Source organism: Trichosurus vulpecula, chromosome 1, assembly GCF_011100635.1.
Source record: "Trichosurus vulpecula isolate mTriVul1 chromosome 1, mTriVul1.pri, whole genome shotgun sequence".
NCBI lineage: Eukaryota > Metazoa > Chordata > Mammalia > Diprotodontia > Phalangeridae > Trichosurus > Trichosurus vulpecula.
In genome coordinates, this window is record NC_050573.1 from 417,441,259 (window position 1) to 417,454,690 (window position 13,432).

Below are 13,432 nucleotides of genomic sequence, written 5' to 3' on the forward strand. Positions count from 1 at the left end.
AGAAAACCTAGTATTCAGAGTATACAACAGTATCTCAATATACAATATCTCTATTAATAACCCTTTCCCCAAAAGTAAAAATGGGGAAAAGTATTACAAATAAACATAATCAAGAAAAACAAATACATATTGTGGCCATTTCTGAAAAATACATGTCTCTTTCTACAACTTGAGACCACTGCCTGCCTCACTGTCAGGAAGTGGCTTACATACTTATGTCACTGGTCATCTGGCTAGTCTTTGCTTTTTAATCAAAGTTCTTAAGTTTTCAAAGTTGTTTTTCTTATGATATTGTCATTGATGTTCTCTTGGTTCTGCTCACCTCACTGGGTTCTCTGAAATAATCTCTTTGATCACTTCTTATGGCACAATAATACTCCATTACATTTCCATACCACAACTGGTTCAGTAACTCCCAGTAGATAGGTACCCCCTGTAGATTCCAGTTCTTTTTTTTTCCCTTTTAATCCCCTCACCCTTTTTAGGATCAGGAATTTTGGATTAAAACTAATCCTTCCTAGTACTGAACATCCACTTACCGCAGTCTCTCTCCCTCTACTGCCATTTATTTCTCTGTTGAGTTAGACGTATTTCAACACTAAAATTATTATGTGAATCTGGTTTTTAAGTATATAAGTATGTATTTAACTATTTTTATCAGTTTGGATTATACTGAATTTAATCTGATGCTCCCAAGCTTTCCTCCAGGTATGAACACTCTTTTTCTCATATACCCCAATTATGTAAGATAGCAAGTTCAAACACCTTCCTCCTTTATCTACACTAATATATTCCTTTTACCCTCTTTTCTCTTTCCTCTATTAAAATTTTTAGAATAGTATCAATCCATCCCCAGACTTCTGTTCTTTCTTATTTAACTCCCTCAATATCATTTTAAGAAATAAAAGTTCCAAGGAGACACTTATTTCTTCTCCTCCATTTAGCTTGTTAGCATTATAGCATCATTCAGCTCCTTCCAACTGTTCAAAAGAATTTACCTTTCCAGGTTTCTCTGCACACTAATGTTCGTATTCCAAAGTTTCTACTCAGCTCTGATCTTTGCATTAGAAATGCTTGAAAGTCCTCTGTCTCATTAAATGTTTTGGGTCTTTTTTTTTTCCTTCTGGAAGATATACAGCCTTACAAGACAAATTACTCTTGGTTATAAGCCCGTATAGTTTCTATTTTCAAATGTTCTATTCCAAACCATCCTCCACCTTATAGTAATGCAAAGAGGTCTTGTGTGATCCTGACTTTGGTTTCTGAATTCATGAAGTGCTTCTTTCTGGATGCTTATAATACTTTTTCTTTGACATGGTAGCTCAGATCTTGGCTATGGCATTCCTGGGATTTCTGCTCTTGGGGTTACATTCAGGTTTCACTGATTTTTCTATCCTCACTTCACCCTGTGTTTCTAACAGATCTGGGCAGTTTTTATTTATGATTTTTTTTAAGAGTCCAGGCCTTTTTTTTAAGGTGGTCCAATTATTTCTCCAGTTATCAAACATTTTTCTTCCCATCTCTCCCAACTTGACTAAAAAAGAAAAAGAAAAACAGGACATTTATAGCAAACATGCATAGTGAAGCAAATAAGTTTCCACGTAACCAATGCTCCAAAATGTGAGTATCATTTAATCCATCACCTCTCTTTTAAGAGGTGAGTAGCATTCTTCATCATTGGCTCTCTTATAATCATAGCTGATCACTGTATTGATCAGATTTCTTAAATCTTTCAAAATTTCTCATTTTTACAGTGTCTCATAAATTACTCACATGTTTTTGCTTACTTCACTGTCTAAGTTACTTTAGGTATATATATATATACATACATACATATATATATATATATGTATATGTATATATATATATATATGTACAGAGAGAGAGAGAGAGAGAGAGAGAGAGAGAGAGAATGTTTTCCTCTTTAATCTCTTTGGAATATAGATCAAATAATGGTATCAGTGGATCAAAGTTAAGTAATTTGGGGACGCAGTTCCTAATTGCTTTCCACAATGGCTATCCCAATTCACAGCTGCACCAATAGTTCAATGTGCTGTTTTCCCTCAGTCTCATCAACCCATGCTACTTTCATTTGATATCAATGTTGACAATCTGATAATCACATGGTAGATCCCCAGAGTAATTTTAATTCGCATTATTTTAATTATTATTTATTTGAAACATTTTTATATGGTTATTGATAACTAGGATTTTTTCCCATGAGAACTGTCTATTCATATCTTTTGACCATTTATCAATCAAATGAATGGCTCTTATTCTTATAAATTTGAAGGAGTTCTATATATCTCTTAGAAATGAGGTTTTTATCAGAGAAACTTGATGTTAAGATTTCCCCCCACCAATAACTGTTTCCTTTCTAATTTTAGCTGTATTAGATGTTTGTGGAAAACACTTTTAATCTGATATAATTAAAGTTTGCCATTTTATCATCTAAAATGCTCTTTATCCCTTGCTGGTCTTGAATGCTTCCTCATCCATAAATCCAAACAGCAATTTCTTTCTTTTTTCCCTAATTTATGTTGTAACCTTTTACATATATATATATTTATTTCATCTATCCTTTGGGGGTTTATCTTGGCATATGGTTTGAGGTGTTGGTCTAAACTCAGTTTCCACCAAAATGCTGTCCCAGCCATTCTTGTTGAATATTGAATCCTTTCCCCAGCAGGTGTGGTCTTTGAGTCTATCAAACCATAGTCTACCAGGTCCATTTGGTTGGTAAGCAAGGTATCTAACTTGCTCCACTGAGCAACCTCTGTTTAACAAGTACAAAGTTGTTTTAATGATTACTTTTTGGAAGAATATGTTGATAACTTTTCCACAGCAAGAACCCTTCCTTCCCACTTTTTTCTTCATTATTTTCCTTGAGTTTCTTAACACCTTTTGCCTTTCCAGCTAAACTTCTTTTTTGCCATAGTTTTATATCATAATCCTTTGGTAGTTTGATTGGTAAGTCACTGGATAAGAAAATTAATTTAGGTAGTGTTTTTATTACAATGATTCTTAAAACATCTCTCCTAGACTTGCAGGCAGTTCAGTTGTTTTTTATTTCATTTTTCAACTCTTATTTCATTTTTTTCTGATTAATCACAGTCCTTTCAGAAAAGTTTTTTTTTTCCTTTGAGATTCTATACTTCTTACAGCATTACTCTTCCCTTCTAAGTTGGATATTGGGGGCATCTCTAGATAGAATATAATTCTTTATACTGGTTTCTATCATTTAGTTTTATCATACTGTATATAAACAAAAAGAAGGGGAGAAATGGTTGCTAAGCTGACTTTCTGCTCCTGAGATTAAGCGCCCCTAGATCTTTCAGGTTCAGAGCACTAAATCTTCAGGGCCTCTTTTGGCATCTTAGGACAAAATGATAAGGAACTCAGGATCCTATGATGTCTTGGTCTGAGCATGTCTTGTCCATACTCGTTGCTGCTTTTCCTGCTTGTTTCCAGGGTCTATCCTTTGGGTTCTCAACCATTTTATCAGAAACCTATTTGATGCCTCAGGACTGGCTACACATGCCTCTGGCAAGTCTTTGGTTGTTCTGGGAGACTTGTTTGTCTGCGCTGACACTGGCTTCGATGCTAGCCCACTTTCCTATTGCTCATGAGCTTCCGTTGGACATTTTTGGCAGTTCTGAGGTTGATGAAGTCTCTTATTACAGTTTCTCATTGAACTTCTTGATCATTATTCAATCTGACACGTTTTGTTTTGTTTTTGTTTTCTGAAATGCATGTGGGAGGGCTTATCTGCCTGCTCCCACTCAAGCAGTCATCTTGGCTCACAAACTACTCAAGTTTCCTATTCTACGTACTCACTAAATATTGCTGTAATCTTCCAATGCCTTTCTGCAGATCAACAGATCTCTCAAGTTACTTCTGCTATGATGGTGCTGGATGCCTATCCTTAGTTTATTCGTTGATATCTTCACCTTCCTCCAATGGTTCTTGCTAGAGCAACTGCTGCCACATATACCGTTCTGAACAGTACTTGAAATGTTTTTACACTGTCAAATACCACGTGAAAATATATTCATTCATAATGATTAGAGAACACACTAACTTTTCGGAATTATGTCTTGGTGTATTTATTCTGCTAGCCGCATTCATGTGATAAAATTTAAAAAGGAGTTTCCAGAATCCCAATCTATCTCCTCTTTAATACCATTTGAGTCATCTCTGCTATTTTTGCCATGTTTCATTATCAAGCAAAATGCGTGGAGTTTGCATTGAGTAGAGATTTTCAATGACCCTGATGTTCTTTAACACCTCCCTCTTCAGATTTTAGCAGCTACCCAATTTCATCTCTTATTTCACCTAATCTAGGTTTATGTATAGTTATATCCTACACTATAACTGTAAAAATAACCTTTCTTGCAGATAAGGAGTATGTTGTTGTATGACCTGCAATGGGAGGTACCATTGACAAAAAGCAGTATGAAGCCCTGCTTCATGTGAGATCGGCTTCCAATTTTGTTTTGACAAAGTGTATAATCAAATATTTATGCATAACATGAGAGTATTCACAACTTCAGTCTATTTCATGGACTTTCCTGCTTTAGTGATGAGTACTATGTGTACTGAAACATTTCTAGCAAGTACAGAGTCAGGTATTTATTCCTCATTTATTACAATGTATCTTACCTTCCTCTTATACCAGACTATACCACCTACTTTACTATCACTGAAGTTTTCAAGGTCAGTCTGCAAACCTACACCATCATACTAATTCCTTAGATTCACAAAAGTAGTTCATCATACTGGCTATGTAAGCTAACTCAATTGGTGGTATAGCTAGGGCCCAGCTGTCCAACATTTTAGAGTTCCTGCCAGGCCTCCATAGTGATTATGATGGTTGTAGGATGCACATCACCCAAACTGGCACTTGCCTAACTTTGTAATTGCCCCCTTCCCCCATGATATGGACAAAGTATTTGATTTTGAAGGGGGTAGAAGTAGTAAGGTGGTGGGAGGAGAAGGAAGAGGAAGAAGAGGTGGAGAAGGAAGAGGAGAAAATGGTGGTGGTAGTGGTAGTGCTGGTGTTAGTTGGGGCAGCTAGATGGTCTGAGGTCAGGAAGAGCTGAATTCAAATCTAGCCTCAGACACTTACTAGTTGTGGGACCATCAGCAGTTACTTAACCCCTATTTGCCTCAGTTCCTCATCTGTAAAATGAGGACACACTGGAGAAGACAATGGCAAACCCCATGGACATGACTGAACTGAACAACAACAAAACAGGAGTAGTCATAGTACTAGTAGTTGCAGCAGCAATAATAGTGGTGGTAGTAGTAGTAGTAGAAGAAGTAGCAGTAGTAGTAGTGGTGGTGGTAGTAATTATGGTAATAGCAGCAACAGTAGTAATGGTAGTAGTAGTAGTAGTACTGGTAGTAACAGTAGTGATGATGGTGGTGGTAGTGGCGGTAATAGGAGCACTAGTTATGATAGCAGTGTTAATGCTAGTAATGGCAGTAGTAGTAGTAACAGTGGTAGTAATAGTGGTAATTGTTGTAATACTAGTGGTGGTGGTACTAGTAATAGAAGTGGTGACAGTAGTAGCAGCGGCAGCAGTGGCAGTACCCATCATCATCATCATAGCAGAAGTAGAAGTAATAAATTACCATCACCACTGCCATTACCTAACAATGCAACTCCAAAAAGTCATTTTGTCTCTCTGAGTTTCAGTTTTTTTATTATAAAAATGATAAGTTAAATGAGAAGATCCCTAACCTCTGAGGATTCCAGCTCTGAATTAGATGAATCTGATTTCATTATTACAACTACTCCCTGTGATTGAAAAGAATGCAAATCATCTTTACCCATTCACCCTGTAGGATTCTTTTCCATGTGCTCCCACAATTCCCACAAGTAGCTTACCTCAACCTACAGATTTCTTGACATCACATGAGTGCCAACGGGATGCACAGGCTGTCCCTCAGTAATCTATTGGTCCCATAATATGACTGTCCCACCTGTTTTTCTGATCATGTATCTCTGTGGGGATACCTTTTAAATTGCTTATCCTATGCAATATTTACTGACTATTGTGCAGGAGTTTCTTTACATTCATCATGCATCTCTCTATTCAAGTAATCTACAACTTTGATTCTTCAGAAATTGAGGCATTCTCTGACATTCAGCCACATACCATCTCTGGAATACTGATATTTAAAAGACAGCCTTCAGTTACAGGGCAGTTAACGGATCATTATAAAAGCATTGCGAACATTTCCAAAGACCACCCAGCCTACTATCATTGTCCAACATCTTCATCCACAATGTTTACCCAAGATACAGACACTGACAGACCTACCCTAGGAATGGTGTATCCAAGTGATTATCAAATGTATGCTTCATGCACTTTGTTTTTCTTGAATGAAGAGTTATTTTAAACTTTATTTCAAGCAATTAAATACTTTACAACGTAGACTCTAGAATCTTATGGGGCTTGAGTCAATCAACAGAATATCATAAATGACTCACCATCTATGAGGAAGTCCTTTTCCATATAAATACTTGATGAATACCATTTAACATAATGGCAAATGTTTCTCCTTGTTTTATGTAAAAATTGATAATAATTATCAGGGGATCTTCAAAAAGGGTTATTTCTGCTACATCTTTTAAGGGATCTTATATGATTTTTTGATATATACATAGGAAATTCCATACTGGAAGAGAGACTTTAAGGCAGGATTTTGCCCTACCAAATCAAATACTAACTGAATAAAATATTTTTATAGTCAATAAACAATAAGCCTAGAAGAGTTTTATACTCTCTGTGCTTTTCAATCAATCATGACTAAAAGCTGTGGTCTGCTTTAAAATATCATTTGTAAAACCCTATCTGTCCTTTCCTATACCTTCATCAAGGATGCACTTGATATGTACATCAATTACTCTCATAAAGACATTATAGAGATGACTAAGTAGGTATATGAATGTGTGGTCATTGATATTCTAAGCAGTGATGGCTCTAAACACAGAAGGAAAAACAGAGATAAAGCAGCAGTTATTTCTGCTTCTTGAGTGGTAAGAAAAGTAAAATGTAACAAGCTTCTTCTGTCCCTCCGTATCAAACAACTTCATGGTGATGTCTGAACGATCCAGTCATTTTTTCCTGGCTTATCTAACCTAAATTGTTTAGGAAAGCTTCAAATCCCGTAAAAAGATTAAACATGCAAATTTTATTAGAACATAAAAATTGATAACTCTGATAGTAAGTGTTCTGTATGTGTTATCTTTAAGTCTAAGAGTCTTCATTTTTCAAACTTTAAATCAATCTCACTTCACATATTCCCTTTCTCTCTTCAAGCCCCCAAATATACATTTGGGACATGGATTTTGTATTTTTTATACAATGGGAACATTCCTAGAATTGCAATGAAATGATAGTTTCCCAGTTTAGCTTGTCTATTTTTATTCATCGTGTGGAATAAGCAAGTATTTTGTTTGGACTTGCAAATAGAAACCACAAAATCTGAGTGTGTGAGAGAGAGCAAGAGAGAGTGTGTATGTACACATGACAAACTTTTGAAATTCTGAATTGTTCTACAGAGTTATTCAAGGGAAAGACATTCCACAGATCTGGAGAAATTGACCAAAAATAAGGGCACAGTTGGGCTATGGCAGCTTTGTGATGCTTGGACTCTGTTCTGGTAAGATTCTTGTAAACATGATTTCAACATCATAAAATAAGATTTAATATTTTAGCATTTAGAGAACACAGTCCTACAGTAGACATCAAAATCTCTCTCTCACTAACACTGCTGTTTGTTGACTTAACACATTCCCAACTAATGCCAAAGCTATTTAAATGTCTTTTTCAAATTATCATGGCCTTTTCTAATGTGTTTAGTTACTATTATCCAGTTACTTTTAACCAAATAATGTAATGCTTAATGTAGTTACATAAGCACAGTAACCTATTGCTTTAGAGGGTATGTATCGTCAACCTCTACCTTTCAACAACAAATGCCTACTTTTCCTCAGTCTGTTTTCAATTATTGTGTCAATATATTATTCTAAGCCTTTAGGTTTCTTTTCTCTGATAAAAGCCCTTGAATTTGTATAATGCAGAATTTAACAACCCCTCTTATCAACAAATTCCTTGAGAGAATATGGCCCAAGGAATCCCCTGACATACACACTTCACTCTAGTTTCCATACCAAGACAGAAAGGTAGGAAGCCTTTTTATCCAATTTCTCCTCCTCCACCAGCAGGTTTGGCTCTCTGGAGAATTTCTCAGCCTTTGAGTTTTGACAACTTAAGTATCTTTTTAAAATTCTGTCAAATGTGAAAGATGGCCCACATTAAGAATCCAACCCTCAATCCCTTCTCCTTCAGAAGAGGAAAATGTACTTGTTTTTCATGGATATAGTAGACGGTCCCCTTCTTAGAATATGTTTTCCTATTAAGTAACCAACACTCCAAGGCCATCAACTCAAACTTTAAATCTATTTTAAAACTCTTCTATCATGTAATCCTTAAATTTTAGACCCTGATCATAACCAAAATTGGTAGAAAATCTAAGTAGAAATAATAAAGACAACTGAAGTCCACAAGTAATTCTAAAACTCTCATCTTATGAAGTTTTTCCCACATAAAACCTTTAAAAATAGATTTTTACATAAGAAGTAAAGCTGATCATTTTGCACATCATTAACATTCAGATTGTTAGAGGCACCAACAGCAGTTTGTAGAGAAAGGAATACAGTCTTCTATCATGTGAAATAGTAACCACCCATTTCCATAAATATGAACTCCTTGTTATTCTCTTTAGTTTCTTCTTAGGGCTGTGGAAATTGGCCCAACTATATTCATTTCCATACAACCACCTGTTTCTTTTGACTATAGTTTCTCATCATTCCTCAATGCAATACTGAATTTCCCATATTAATCTCATACCTTCTCCCATATATTTATCTTACTGAAGCAAGTACCCATTCCTTTTAAGGTTTTTATTTCTAACAGCAATGGGAAACTTTGATACAACAAGCGGTCCATAATGTTATACACATGGATATTCCCTCTTTCAGTACAGATGGCAATCTATCTCTGTCTTCCTTCTCCTCTGAGATTCTTGTCCATGTTCTTCCATTGATGCACCATAGAGGGTCTACCTAACACACTGAAAGCCTTTCCTTTATGTCAAGGGTACTTAAGCAAGAGTCCATTAATTTGTTTTGCTTTTTTTTTTTCAAATTTTGATAACAGTATATCAATATAATGGGTTTCCTCTGTTGCTCTATACATTTTATTTTATGAATATAAAAATATTCTGAGAAGCATCTGTGGGCTTTACCAGATTGCCAAGGGGTTCCAGGGCACAAAGAAGGTTAAGACCCATTGAAGGAACAGGACCTATATGTACAAAAATATTTATAGCAGCTCTTTTAGAACTGGAAATTGAGGTGATGGCCATCAATCGGGGAATGACTGAATAAGTTGTTGTATATGACCGTGATAGAATACTATTGTTCTGTGAGAAATGACAAATAGGACAGTCCCAGAAAAACCTGAAAAGACTTACGTGAACTGATGAAAAGCGAAATGAGCAACACGAGGAGAACACTGTACACAGTACCAGCAAGACTGCATGATCACCTATATGAATAACTTAGTTTTTCTCAGCAATACAATGATCCAAGATAATTCTGAAGGACTTATGATGAAAGGTGCTGTCCATATCTAGAGGAAGAACTGATGGAGTCTGAATTCAGACTGAAGATACTTTTTCTTTACTTATTTTTCTTGGGGTTTTTTTGTCTGTGTTTTCTTTCACAGCATGACTTACATAGAAACGTGTTTTGTGTGAATACGCATGCATAACTTATGTCAAATTGCTTGCCTTCTAATGATGGGGATAGGGGAGGGAGGGAGAGAATTTGGAACTCAAAATTTGAAAAAAGAATCTGAAAATTGCTTTTACATGTAATTGGTAAAAATAATTTTTTAAAAAGAAAGTACCCATTGAAAACTCATGCTCTACCAAAAGAGAACCCCTTAATTATACCTCATAACCAGCCCAACTCCATCCGATTATGTATTTCTTCAATGACATCCTTTATGCAACATCTTAAATGTATTATCATTGGAAATACACTCCAGCTTACTAGAACCCACCAGGCACCTCTCCATATTCCCAGAAGATCATAGCTCACTTTTATCTCCTCCAGCTCCTCCTTTCTCAAAATAAAACGCAAAGGGTCACATGGGCAATAATAGTAGTCCTCTTTATATACAAGAAACCAAATTAAGATTCATCTAAGTTTCAACAGCTAGATTCAGTGAGTTTCTTGAACTTTTTTATATTTTTTAATATAGTGACAGACAGAACAAAACCTGGGTACCAGGGGGCAAGGAGAAACAATGAGAGAGTCGCTGTCTACCGGACTAGGCTATGGGAGCAGCAGTGGTTAGGAACAGGGGGCAGTGTCCCTGCTTCTTTCTCCATCATCCCTACCAATTATACCAATTCGGAGCCTGCCCTGGATTAGCACTGGACACAGTGAGCAGCAGCCAAGGGTAGAAGTAGAGGGTTGCTGGGAAGCATCAATGTCTTTAGCCATAAAGCTGAGGAGGGCAGGGGAGAGGGAGAGAAAGAGGGAATTGGGAGAAAACCCAGGTCATGCAATATAGGGTAGAGATGGGTCTGTAGCTACCTAGCTGAAAATAACATGAGAAACTGCCTATGCTGTCTACTGTTACCTTTTATCATTTACCCCATACTTTATATTTGGAAATCCAACAACCTCTGCCAACACCTACTTATTTACATTCCATTATAAACGTTCCTGGACATGATGAGCACACAACTTCCTGTGGTCACGTAACAATTCTTCAAGAAGCTAACGCCTTTTAGGAATGGCTTCAACACACTTCACTTCTCTGTCTAGTTATTTGCTTTGTCTGTCCAAATTTTAGGCATTCATCTTGGCTTAGAGAAAGGACAGAATTTAAATGCCGAACTCTTTAATGTTGCTACAATGTGTTAGTTCTAGAAAAAGGCTGTCATGGGTGTGCTTCTCTCAAATTCAGATAAAGGAAAATGGGAGGGAGAGGGGATGGAGGGAGAGAGCGGAAGAGGAAGAGAGAAAGAGAAGAACTGGGAGGATAAGAAACAGGAGGAAAGGGAAAGAGGGAAGAAAAGGAGAGGGAAGGGGGAAAGAGGAAAGGAGAAAGATGGAGGAGAGGGGAAGGGAGAAAGGGAAAGAGATAGAGAAGAAAACTAATGAGAAAAAAGGAGGGATAGGGAGAGAGAGGGGGAGAAAGGGGGAAGAGAGAGAAGGAGAGACAGAGGGGTTGAGAGGGTGAGAGAGAGAGAGAGAGAGAGTTGGGGGGGAGGGGGGAGGTGTGCGCATGTGAGAGAGAGTCCAGCTCTTACTTTTTTCTTGGTTTCCCCCTAAGGATATGCCCAGGAACAAGATAAAGGAAAAGCAGTAAGAACAAGGTCACAGAGACATACCTTTCACTTACTCTTGTTATACAAAAAAGAAACTAGGCACTTTTGAAGGGAACAGAGAAAAAAACTAATAAAATGGGACAATTTCCCAAAAGAGAGAGGAGGGAATGAGATGAGAGGTACTGAAAGGCTTAGGTCTGGCCAGGAGAAATTCTAGCTCATCCTCTCAGACAGGCCCAAAGGAAGGGCAGGATGAAAATGTAAAGAGATTTTTGACTGAAAATCAGGAGCTCAGAGCTGATGGCGATTATCTTTTCTGAAAAATAGGAGGCAAAGTCTTTTACCGAAATAGAAAGATGTGTGGTGGTACACATAGGGGCTTGGGGAATCTGTGAATTATTAGGAAAATGGTTCGGAAAGGTCCAGTGATTTATTGACTTTGGAAATCAAGTAAGTGGTACAGCCAGTGCTCAAAGGAAGTTCTTTTGACTGTCTTCACTGCTCTCTTTACGAATGTTGCATTCTCTTCAGCTACTGCACACAACTAGGGGGTATGTATGGGATGATGCCCATGCTAGATTAGATCTGAGTTCACATTGCCCCTGGACTGGCTCTTCTAAGACCAAATCATTTTCTGAGGAATAGAAAAATCATTGGCTAGACTTAATCTCATCATGTCTTTATCTTCCAGAAAGTATCAGTGTATATTGTATATTCTAAGTATATATACTGGGTGACCCCAAACATTAAGTGAGTTTGAGAGGCAGTTTATGGGGCAATGATGCTTATTTGTTGTTGTTCAGTCATTTCAGCCATGTCCAACTCTTCCTGACCCTATTTAGGGATTTTCTTGCCAAAGATACTGGATGTGGTTTGTCATTTCTTTCTCTAGCTCATTTTACAAATGAGGGAACTGTGGCAAAGTGGGTTAAATGACTTGCCCAGGGTCACAAAGTCAGTGTTGGAAGCTACATATGAACTCAGGAAGATAAGTCTTCCTAATTCTAGGCCAAGAACTCTACTTTGCCACCTGGCTGTCTAATGATGCTTATTCAGTCTGAGTATAAACTCATTTTGCTGTAGGTACATTGGTTAGGTATTATTTTTCAGGAGTAACTAATATGAAGCTTTTAATTTTTTCTAGATTTGACTGTCATCAATTGAGCTGTATAATAATTAGGTAAATTAACATGAAATGTAGCAGCATAACTTTGTTGTCTAAATCGATTCAGTAATGTGACTGAAGACCATAGAAAGCATATAAATAATCTTAGGAGAAAACAAAAGAAAAAGCAGCATGAATGCAGAACTCTACCTGTTGTGGACACGACATTCTCCGAGCTCTCACCACATAGCTTCGACAACAAACTGGTCTTGCCAGCACCCGAGAGGCCTATGCAGACCAAGTCATACTCTGGTCGTGGAGGAGGGGGTCCCTTGCAGCAAAGTGCTCTAAAACACTGAGAAGAGAGAAAAAGACATAGATTTCAAAATCTATGGCAACAAAAACGGGACAGCATTTTAAATAAATGAGTATATCTCTTTTCTACTCTATGTCACTGACGAAGCTGATATTGTAGAGGCTATTTTAAATCATGACAGCTGAGTAGCACAGTGGATGGTGCACTGGGCCTGGATTTGGAAGGACCTGAGTACAAATCTGGCCTTTGACACTTACTAGTGATCCTGGACAAGTCACAACCCCATTTACCTCAGTTTCCTCATTTGTGAAATGAGCTGGAGAAGGAAATGGAAAACCACTCTAGTATCACCGGCAGGAAAACTCCAAATAGGGTCAGGAACAGTTGGACACTAGGGAATCACAATTTTGCGTCATCTGATAGTATTTCCTCATTGCTAAACATGAATCCGTGCAGCAAATAACACTGTTTCCCCTTTCCCAGCGATTGCAGATATTCACACCTAACCTGGGGAAGCAGGTTTACACAGAGGCAAAACCACGGAGGTGTAAGTCAGTCCCAAATCACTTCAGACCCAAAGCATGACTGCA

General features: G+C 37.3%; 1 protein-coding gene across 2 annotated transcripts in view; it reads right to left on the reverse strand.

Annotated features, from left to right (window-relative positions):
* ARL15 (ADP ribosylation factor like GTPase 15) overlaps positions 1-13,432 on the reverse strand; it is a 523,367-nt gene that overhangs the window by 336,235 nt on the left and 173,700 nt on the right. For both annotated transcript variants that reach the window (XM_036760629.1, XM_036760625.1), the window contains one exon: positions 12,737-12,881. In XM_036760629.1, coding sequence (XP_036616524.1) covers positions 12,737-12,881 — 145 coding nt within the window. The remainder of the gene's footprint in view (positions 1-12,736; positions 12,882-13,432) is intronic.